Source organism: Scomber scombrus, chromosome 8 (assembly GCF_963691925.1).
Source record: "Scomber scombrus chromosome 8, fScoSco1.1, whole genome shotgun sequence".
NCBI lineage: Eukaryota > Metazoa > Chordata > Actinopteri > Scombriformes > Scombridae > Scomber > Scomber scombrus.
Genome location: NC_084977.1, coordinates 14,475,800 through 14,486,956, shown reverse-complemented (window position 1 = coordinate 14,486,956; position 11,157 = coordinate 14,475,800). Strand labels below are relative to the sequence as shown.

The 11,157-nt window shown below is 40.6% G+C and overlaps 2 protein-coding genes across 2 annotated transcripts; one reads left to right on the top strand and one right to left on the bottom strand.

The window, feature by feature from the left end:
• Positions 1-25: 25 nt before the first annotated feature.
• fh (fumarate hydratase) lies at positions 26-2,273 on the bottom strand. Its single transcript, XM_062423673.1, has one exon. It carries the CDS (start codon positions 2,228-2,230, stop codon positions 722-724), a length of 1,509 nt encoding a protein of 502 aa, XP_062279657.1. The 5' UTR covers positions 2,231-2,273; the 3' UTR covers positions 26-721.
• A 1,485-nt stretch (positions 2,274-3,758) lies between these two features.
• Positions 3,759-10,961, top strand: hdgfl2 (HDGF like 2). Its single transcript, XM_062424046.1, has 16 exons — positions 3,759-3,965; positions 4,499-4,575; positions 5,505-5,646; positions 6,161-6,349; positions 6,453-6,572; positions 6,758-6,826; positions 6,920-7,100; positions 7,235-7,319; positions 7,464-7,755; positions 7,898-8,031; positions 8,138-8,205; positions 8,307-8,377; positions 8,495-8,596; positions 9,211-9,367; positions 9,520-9,637; positions 9,775-10,961. Exons 1-16 carry the CDS (start codon positions 3,894-3,896, stop codon positions 9,872-9,874), a joined length of 1,977 nt encoding a protein of 658 aa, XP_062280030.1. The 5' UTR covers positions 3,759-3,893; the 3' UTR covers positions 9,875-10,961.
• The last annotated feature ends 196 nt before the right edge of the window (positions 10,962-11,157 follow it).

The following is an 11,157-nucleotide window of genomic DNA, read 5'->3' as shown; positions in this document are numbered from 1 at the left end:
AAAGAAAAAAAGTCTGAAACCAGTGTATAGTTGCACTTAATGAACACATTTATTTGAACTGGAAAGCTGCACAAATGGCACACATACTGTAAACCTGAACATGTTACAGTAATCTATCGTGACACCTTTTGGGATGGCACAATGTTAAAATCTGAATTGCTTTGAAGGTACAAAATAATGAGAATCACATGCATTTTAAAATATGAAACCAGGTAGCTGATGTACAAATACACAAATGCTGTTTCTACACTGAAAAATGGAATTGATGGTGGAAATCAATTTTTTGATATTAACACAACAGGTATAACTGTATCAATGGATAAATAAACCTGACAGAACACTTCAATGTAAGAATTACAGAGACGTGACTAACCCATTTAATACAGTCCGTTGATTTAGTCGTGTGATTGGAAATCCCTCTCCCAAGTATGTGTGACTTACTGTATTAACAGGACTAACAAGTGTAAGACATTAAATCAAACTCTTAAATCTCAATAGAACTTTGCCCAGATATAACATACCAGTATAAACCAGTAAAACAGACAGTAAGAGGTCTGCATCAAACAACTGCAAAGGATTCTCAAAATATTTATTTAAGAGATGAATTAATTTAAGAAGGATTCAGAGCATGTTTTGTACATACAGTTCAAAAGCTACAGTTCAAAATTGGGGAAAACTCAGTTTCCCCACTTTCTTTGTTTGGTAGTGTTTCTTGTGCTGTTCACTTTGGCCCCAGCATTTCACTTGGTTTCACCCACTGGTCAAACTGCTCCTCGGTCAGGTAGCCCAGCTCCACAGCCACAGCCTTCAGGGTCGAGCCTTTCTTATGTGCTGTCTTGGCGATGGTGGCTGCTTTGTCGTAGCCGATGTGTGGGTTGAGTGCGGTGACCAACATCAGAGATTCATTCATAAGCTTGTTGATCCTCTCGGTGTTGGCCTCGATGCCCACCACACAGTTGTTGGTGAAGGAGACGGATGCGTCGCCGATTAGCCGAGCAGAGTTTAGCACATTCTTGATCATCATAGGCTTGAAGACGTTAAGTTCAAAGTGTCCGTTGCTTCCTCCGATGGTGACCGCCACATGGTTTCCCATTACCTGGGCTGCCACCATGGTCATGGCCTCACACTGGGTAGGGTTCACCTTACCTGGCATGATACTGCTTCCTGGTTCATTCTCAGGTAAGATGAGCTCTCCCAGGCCAGAGCGGGGTCCTGACCCCAAGAAGCGAATATCGTTGGCAATCTTCATCATGCTGACAGCCACTGTGTTCAGTGCCCCGCTCAGCTCTACTAAGGCATCATGGGCTGCCAGAGCCTCAAACTTGTTGGGAGCTGTCACAAATGGCAGGCCTGTCAGAGAGGAAACAGTGGAGGCTACCTTCTCAGCAAAGCCGATGCGGGTGTTGAGTCCTGTTCCTACTGCTGTGCCTCCTACTGCCAGCTCATACACCCTGGGCATGGCCGACTTCACTCTTTCTATGCTGTATTTCACCTGCTGGACATAACCACCGAACTCCTGTCCGAGTGACAGTGGTACAGCATCCTGAGTGTGTGTGCGCCCAATCTTGATGATGTCTTTAAACTCTTCAGCCTTAGCAGCCAACGCATCGTGCAGAGTCTGCAGACCAGGCAGCAAGACCTGGTGGACCTCTGTAGCTGCAGAAATGTGCATGGCAGTGGGGAAGGTGTCATTGGAGCTCTGACTCTTGTTGACGTGGTCATTAGGGTGGACGGGATCTTTGGAGCCTAGTTTTCCTCCAAGGATCTCAATAGCTCTGTTGCTGATCACCTCATTGACGTTCATGTTGGTCTGAGTTCCAGATCCAGTCTGCCACACCACCAGAGGGAAATGATCATCCAGTTTGCCAGCTGAAACCTCATCTGCAGCCTGACTGATTGCATCTGCTATCTTTGGGTCAAGGCCGTAGTCCGTGTTAACCTGAGCGGCTGCTTTTTTCAGGATACCGAAGGCCTTGATCACTGGGAGCGGCATTCTCTCAGATGGTCCCCCAATTTTGAAGTTCATAGTAGATCTGACTGTCTGAGCACCGTAGTACTTGTCAGCTGGGACCTTGAGCTCACCAAAGGTGTCCCTCTCGAGCCTGAACTCAGAGCTGGCCATTCTGGACGTGCAGATAAGGAGTTTAGAGTTGACGCTGACTCTTTGCAAAGTCAGGAGGTTGCAGTTAAACTGCTGGACGCGTTTCAGAGACCGAAACATGGCTCGCATTAGAGGTGAATCCGGGGGGAGGTCAACGCAGTCCTTCACACTGTACTCTGTTATTGGGTGGTTGTAAAAGTGATCGTACAACAGCCAATAGGGGAGCAGCAGGGGCGGGATTTCCGCTCTGATTGGCGAATCGCGTGGAAATGATCAGGCTGCTTCATCCGGATGAGTGAAGTTTGTCACAACGTTGTACGATTACATTTCCGGTATGACACTGAAGCATAATAAAATTCAGTAACTTTACATAATTTAGTCATTTTAAAGAAAGCAACTTTTAAATAAGTGTATAAATGAGATTTGTGGATACTGTTTAGTTTGTGATTTTGGAGTAGAAGCAGGCATTAATTTAATTAATATTTATGTGGAAATCTGTTATGACTGATGTTGAACATTTTGTATAGGACTGAGATTCTTATGTAGATTTTATTTTTCTCCTTTTCTTTTTAGATCTGATTTTGAATGACATATTCTATATCCACAAATATATGTGGTCACAAGGAAAACACAGAATATACAAGACTGAGTTCAAGAGACCTTGACACATCAACATAAATAAATGATAAAGTATTAAAACTGCGGTCGTGTACAATGCCTTGCAAACCAGTTTTTAATTTCAATATTTTAACTTACCACTGCTCATTCTGTTATTCTTCATGTTATACAGTACTGTCCAAATGTATGAGACCATTTACCCATTAACTTGAATGGTAATGGTATATGCTCATATATATTTGAATGTATATAATCCGGTCCTCTAACCTGTAACAATTTCTGTAATTATATTTTTATTTGATTAACAAATAAATAATTACTCAGGTCTCTTTTGAAGATTAAGTCGATTTGTCAATGGGATGTACCTGTCCCATTGTCCTTTGATCTTTATATTTTATAGGATATAAAGATCAAAGGACAATTAACTGGTCTCTTATGGTCACCTAATGTTTGATCTGTTTAAATTTAGTGATCATATTTTAGAGCTTTCTTATCCCTGTGGTATCAGTTGTTATCGGTAGTTGTATCTTTGTTCAGATATTTGTAATTCTAAAGAATAATAACTGGATTTTTAAACCGTTTCCCCTGATTTTACTATTTACTTTGTTGAAAGTTTTTGTGAAAATGAATATACTTCATGTCAAAAATCAAGCAATATTCAGCATTTTTATTTGATTGCAAAAACTTCACGTTTTTTTGTCGCTACTGTCTGTTTTCCAGTAAGTCTTGTATGTTGAAGGGTGACAACGACATTGTACCGGACGTGGTTTGTGCTGTTGTGGTTACTTCCACGCTACCGTCCGCCAATTTGTTTTTCTAGGACAGCCAAGTCATGACCCGCCCTACTCTACCTCTAATTGGCTAGTAGTCGCTGCCTTCGTTGGTTAGGTTGGCTAGGTTTAAGCTTGAGAAATTCAATTGGTTAAGAAAAGGATAAGAATATCGGGTACAGCCAATCAGAGACCGAGTAGGGCGGGTTTAACTTCGCCATCCTAGGAAAAAAAATATCGCCCACAGTCTCTTCTCGCGGTAACGGCAGTGCACTGTTAGCTTGCAGGCTAACCCCATCGTTTCCAGGTTTCGTGTCGACCTGAAAACAGCAAACGCAGAGAGACACAAAAAGGTTACGCGACCGAATACGCTTTAGACCCCGGCTGCTAAAAGGAGCAGGACAATGCCGCACAACTTTCAGCCCGGAGACTTGGTCTTCGCTAAAATGAAGGGGTACCCCCACTGGCCAGCCAGGGTAAGCAAGGGACGTTAACAGCAGCCGGAGAGGCGGAGGAGGGGGTGGGCTGCTCTGCATGGGACGCTGGAGACGGTCCTATGTGTATCCTCGGCACTGTCTAACATGGATAAATATTAAACCGATATATAAGTTGATGTTTGCTGGGTTGATAGGCTGCCTTACAGGCCCACAGTCAGTGTACAAGCAGCATAATTGGCATGAGATGCTGTTGGCCTAATGTGCATGTAGACCTTACAGCAGTGAAGCTAGCGTTATTTTGGAAATGACGTTTGAGATATTTGTACTAATATTTATTTTTAAAAAATGAATCAGACTTCACGTAAAACTAACTCATTCTGCGCCACATTTTCATTCAAATTAAATAATCTAAATTAAACCTACAAAGCTTTATTTCCTCCCCCCACAGACATTACCAACATAACTATACAGTAGTTGATGTAAACATATGAAGTCTCAGGCCCACAGGAAACTTATACGATATCTTCCATTTGCCACTTGAGTTTTTACTTAAAAGTCTTGTTTGTTTACAGATTGAAGATGTGGCTGATGGGGCAGTAAAGCCACCTCCTAATAAAATCCCAATTTTCTTCTTTGGGACACATGAAACGTAAGTACAGAACTTTATTATTAGTAACTATTTTCACATATATATATATATATATATATATATATATATATATATATATATATATATATAGATAGATAGATATAGCTACATATACCAGAACTATTACTCCTACACATACTTTGCACAACTTTATTTTTATTTTTACAAACCTCAATTTAGGTCATGAAATTCAAGTATTGTGTGTTAATAATGTGAACAGATTGATTCCCATTTACTTTTTATTTTGTTGTGCTTATTACTCTAAGTTCTTATCTGTTACCTTGTTTTCTGCTCTGCTGTAGCATGCAAATGTCCCCTCTGGGAATCAATCCCATCTTGTCTTATTAAATCATATAATATCTTTATATTATTTCATTTTTGTGCACAGACTTGTTCAAGCTTAACTGTCTGCAATTGCACCATGGAATCATTATAACTAAAGGGTGAAATAAATCACTATTGGCTTAAATCTATTGACTGTTGCACAGGTGCTCCTTAGTCATGCATTATTGAATCAGTTTGGCCATTTTTAAATTTAGTCGTTGACTCATCTGTTTGTTGTATTCCTCTTTGTGAGTAGTGGTGTGAGACAACAAAAAAACACAAATAATTTCGTCTCACACCACTGCTTGTCAGTCTCCTTTCTGAGGCTTTACACTTTTCTGAAGGTTTTCTGTAAACTACCTACAGTTTGAGTGCACAGTATGTGTTTGAGAGACGTGTTGCTATGTCTGATCTGGCATCAGGCACCATCTGTTTGACAAGATGGCACATGCATTATATCAATCCATCACAAGGTGGCACAGTCAGCTGCTTTCAAATCACAAGTGTGTGTAGAATATCCTAAATATGACAACATTTGTCACTGTTTTGGTTTTAGTTAGTATATCAGTTGAATTGTGCAAATTTCTTTTCTTTCTGTTTCACAGCGCATTCCTAGCAGCAAAGGACCTTTTTGCTTATGAGAAGTACAGAGAACGCTATGGAAAGCCCAACAAAAGAAAGGGATTCAATGAAGGCTTATGGGAAATCGGGAACAATCCACATGCCTCCTACAGTGCCCCGCCTGTGGTAAATTACCCTAAAATCAGAAATTTCATGTCCTAAAGCATCCATAATTCATTATATTAGCTTGGATTGTAAAATAAGCTGTTGATGTATATTCAGAAGTTACTTTAACTTAAGTTGTCAAACTGCATTTATTTTGGTGTTTTCTTGTCATTCAAGCTTATTCATTGTTCATAATCCTTATGTCTGATTTTTATGTTCATTGTTTTTCAACTCCCAAGCAAATCTCTAGTAGACGGTAACATCTGAAGCACCTTGAATTGCCTGGTTGTTGAAATGTCACTATATAAGTTAACTTGCCCTTTGTTCAAAATGTTGTAGTTCAGACCAGACCGTCTTTACACTGGGAATGTTGCTGCATCTCTTCCTTCTGTGCCCCAGTTATATTTCCAGAGTGAAATGTCAAGGAGCATAATATGCTGCAGATTGTGTTTGAAAGTTTCATGACAGGCTTCCTAGACTGCTGTGCATTGCAATGTGAAATTCATCTTAATCTTCTTATCACGGTTGTCTGCAGCCAGCAAGCTCATCTGACAGCGAGGGCAACAATGCTGGAGGAGGAGGAGGAAGCGATGAGGAAGATGAAGATGAAGAAGCCGCCACGGTGCCTCAGAAAGCAGATTCTGGAAGTGAGGTTGACTCAGATTCTGGAAGTGAAGACCGAGGAAGGGGAGGAGGGGTGAAGCGAAAGCCACCGGCTGTCAAGGTAATGCTGCAGACATCTGAACAGCCTGTTTGTTCAGTGAATTTGTTAATACATGACATACTCCTGTGAGCATCATAATGTAACTATGTTATTGTCATTTTAGCGGCCCCCTCCTCCAAAAAAGGTTCGGCGCTCGTCCAGTGACAGAGATGAAGAGAGTGGATCCCCTTCAGAATCAGAGCCCACCCCTTCAGAGTCTGACTCTGGCAAGAACAGTGATCAGGTTATTCACACACACACACACACACACACACACACACACACACACACACACACACACACACACACACACACACACACACACACACACACACACACATACACATACACAAACACAATATGCTATCAGTGTTGTTTGTTCTGACACTTTACAGTGTTTAAATGTTACACATTTGTTTTCTCCCATAGGATTTTACTCCAGAGAAGAAATCTGCTGGACGAGGTGGAAAGAAAGTAGGAAGCAGAGGGAAGAAAAAGGTTAACCATTTGTGTTCTTGAACCATCAGAATAATTTGAATAGTTTTGTCATGGCAATTTATGATTTATTCCTCTTTCTCTGTAATGTTGCAGAAAGCTTCATCTGGCTCGGATTCAGAGTCAGGATCCGGCTCCGAGAAGAAAGTGGTGGATAGCGACTCAGAGGACGAGAAGCCTCGACCAGCTCTGTCTGGCTCAGAATCCCAGTCTGGCTCAAAGTCTGAATCAGACTCAGATCCACCTCCCCGAAAGGGTCCACAGGCACGCAAGAAAGGTTCGGATTGTTCTGTCCTCTATTCAAAATTGAAAGATGATATAGTTGGATGTGATAGGAATGATTTTATTTAATATCTGAAGTAGCAGTGTCCCGTTGTTGATGCTCTTTGCTTGTTTTTTTCCAATCCACAGAGAAGCCAGCTCCAAAACCTCGTGCACGGAAACCTAAACCTGCCCCAGCCAAAAGAGCACCTTCATCATCCTCCGACAGCGACAGGTGAGGTTGCTTTATGGGATTTTACTTGTAATGCACCACCGAGTAAAGGTGTTACAAATGGTGATGTACATATAAGCTTGTCATAAAATGCAGCATGACACTGTTCTTTTTTACATTTTTTAAAAATTGTTATTCTTTTGACAGTGACAGTGAACCAGACCGCATCAGTGAATGGAAGAAACGTGACGAGGAACGGAGAAGAGAGCTAGAGGAGCGCCGGAAAAAGGAGGAGGCAGAGGAGCTCCGCCGGCTACGTGAGAGAGAGAAAGAGGAAGAGGAGAAAAAGAAAAAAGACAAAGAGGCTAAAAAAGGGAGTGACAGTGACAGCAGCAGCTCAGATGAAGGTGTAGATGAACACCCATTGAAGAAGTCCAAAAAACCCCCTCCACCCCCGATCCCTGCACCCTCTGACTCTGATTCTTCACCACCATCTGAGGTACACAAGGACAGAACTGCACCTCTTGTTAAGACAGTTCTATTACATTTGCCAGAGGTAGAAAATAGTTTAGTGTGTGTGTGTGAAGATTATGTATTGACAAAAAGCAGTGGTTTAACTTACTGTTTTTCTCCTTCAAAAGATGAAGAAACCATCCAAGAAACCAGACAACCAGAATAAGGCAAGAATAAAAAAAGAGAAGGAGAGAAAGGAAAGAAAGGAGAAAGAGCTAAAAGAGAAGAAGGCCCGGCGGTCAGAAGAGAAGTCCAGAGCAAGGTGAGTACACAATGGGCAACAGAAGACTATGCAGTATGCAAACCTCATTAGAAGAACTTCATTAAATATTTAATATACACAGATCAAAGAGTTTCCTTTCCCTCAGGTCTAAGCCTGAAAAACCCAAACGCAAACCAGAGAGGCCTCCAGAGAAGAAAGTGGAAAAGAAAAAGGGTCAGTGTTTCATACCATCACTTTGTTTTACAATTACTGTACATTGACATTTTTTCAACAAGAGGAAAAGTAATTATTGTGGATTGTGTGTCCATATGCAGAAGCTTCACCTGAAGAAAAGCTACAAAAACTCCACACAGATATTAAGTTTGCACTCAAAGTGGACAACCCAGTAAGTTACATCTTCCCGTTATGTCTGGTAATAAGGTAGTGAAAGTAGTAAAGTTTCCCACTTTTCTGTTTTATAGAAGCATGAAAACTGCATTTTAATATATCGTGTGTTCTCTAGGACATCGAGCGGTGTCTACAAGCCCTGGCAGAGCTTGAGGCGGTGCCCGTCACCAGCCAGATCCTCCATAAGAATGCTGAAGTTATTGCCACACTAAAAAAGGTGCATTTTCTTGTCTTCTGGCTGTGTGTCTCTGATTATTTTGTATGTGTGCTTTGCATTTGGACCAGATAAGCCATATCACAATATTCACTGACGTTGCCCTAGTTGTAATAGTTGCATTCTTTGTCTTATAGAAGTTATACAGTATATAACATATACTGTATAACTTGTGGGTTTTTTGACCTTTGTGAACAGGACATAGATGTCATTACACAGAGTCTAACTGTCTGAATATTCCACTGGTTTAAGCTGATTTTTCATTGAGAATGTGAAGTAGAACCAGTACTCTCCAGTTAGCTATGTCTATTTGGATTTAATTAAATGAATCAGTATAAAACTGTGATAACATTTTTAGGTCTATATTTATTGTTTACAGTAGTTTTTATCAACTGTGCCGTTACATTTATACAACCTTAAATACAAGTACATCTGCCTACATGTTTTAATTCAAAGTGCTTCTTATCCTCAGACAGTCTTTGTCTGGTGTTGCAAAATTCGGAGTGGTGTTACTATCAGGGTCCTCTACTGTCCACTGCATTATTTAATTGGCACTTTTCTCAATTAAATAATGTCAATTCTCAACTTCATTTATTTTTATGTCGTGAAAAATACAGATTCGGCGGTATAAAGCCAGCGCTGCAGTCATGGAAAAAGCTGGTGAAGTCTACAACAAGTTAAAACTTCGCTTTGTGGGCAAGGGAGAAATGGCAGCTAAACCTAAAACTGACGACAAGGAACCTGAAGACGATGTGAAGGAGACACAAAACACAGGTAAAAACCACACTGTGGATCTCGCTGCCATGTAGGTCTTACATTACGTCGTTATCTTCTTCAGGTCAAGCTCATGTTCATCATATCCTTAGTCAACATAAATTAATACATTTGGTCAACGTGATTTAAAAATTCTTTACATTTCTTTCTAGATTCAACTCCTGTGAATGGGGAGTCAGAACGGAAAATAGATGATGTGGAAGAAGAGGAAAAGCCCAAATCACCTGCCCAAGAAGAGAATAATGACCATCCTGCTTCAAGCCCAATCAGGTAAACATCCCACATGAGGCAATGTGTCTTTCTTATGGCTCATCGGTTATCAGATTTGCTAACCATGACAATGCTTATGTGAGTAGCTCTCATGTTCAATATACAGGTAATCATGATTTAATGTACTTCCTCTGTAGACGGAGCCCAGACAGCCCTGCTGAACAACAGACAAACACATATGAAGAAGCAGACAACTCCATCTCTGCAGAGATGGAGCCATCTCCTGTAGAAAGCTGAAAGACTCTTAACAACCACTGGAATGGACCAAGTACTAATGATGGTGGCCTCTTTGTTTGACATCATGCAGTGCCCAAGGCCCAACACCCTCACACACACACACACACACACACACAGCATTTCCTACACTATCTGTTACGCCAATGTTGATGTTTTGGACATTTTGTACTATACTGATTTCAAACCGGAAGGCCCTGTTGCTCAAACCGTTTGGTCCATTATTTATCACAGCAAAAAGGAAAGCTTATTAGTGTGATAGTTTGTGGCGCTGTGTGAATCCCTTCTGTTTCTGAAATGTACTTTTCCTTTTATACGACACTCAGCCCGTCCTGGACCCTCACTCCGTACACGTACTCCTGGCTACTTTGTTCTTTCTACCACGTGAACTCTTGAATTTTGGTCTTTCATACCATATTGAATGATTACATTTTTAGCACTTCTTACCAGAATTTAGGCTGCAGTAGTATCAGATGGAACTTTAATGATTCCTGTGGGGAAGTTTGGTGGAAATGGAGCCATGCCATTAATTTTTCACTTTTTCAGATTTTGTGCAGCCCGTACATCTGTTGATTTCTTTTTCTTCTTTTTTTTATTTTATAAAGCCTACAACACATCACAAAGGCCTCCTGTCTGTGTGTATGACATTGTGAGAGTGGTGAAGTACTATTTGTGAGTCTTTTATGTTAAGTTTTTGTTTTTAAATTATCTGGTGGTCCAGTTAATCCAGTCTGAAATGTAAAGCCATGAAATAAGTCACTTACAGCTGTTTTCCAACTGAGGTCCACATACTTTTTATAGCCTTGTTTGCAGGTATTTGCATCTACAGTTCTGTCTAAGATAATAATTGCTGTGGAGTTTCACACCTTGCACTCTCGTCTCCCCAGTAGTGTCTGCTTTCAGTAACTTGCATAATAAATGGATTAACTGTACAGATCAAAAACTGCCCTTAAAAGCTATTGAGATCTCATGTAGCTGCAGCCTATTTTGACATTTTCCTGTCATATGCATACAACAGGTGTTTTTAGTGCTATGTAAATTGGTAAAGCATTTCTATCACTTAGTTGAGACTTGAATAAAAATCTCAGCATGGTTTTTGTTCCTATCTTGTTTCTTGGTGTGTAAAACTTGCTTTTAATTAATTTGCTTTGGTTGTGTAATGGAGGGAGGGTTCACATCAAATCCAATTGTAGGTTTGTGGTACAGAATTGATAGACAACCGTATCTGCAATATAGCCTGCTGCTCTTACACACTCCCATTACTGTGACCCTATGAATAACTTGTT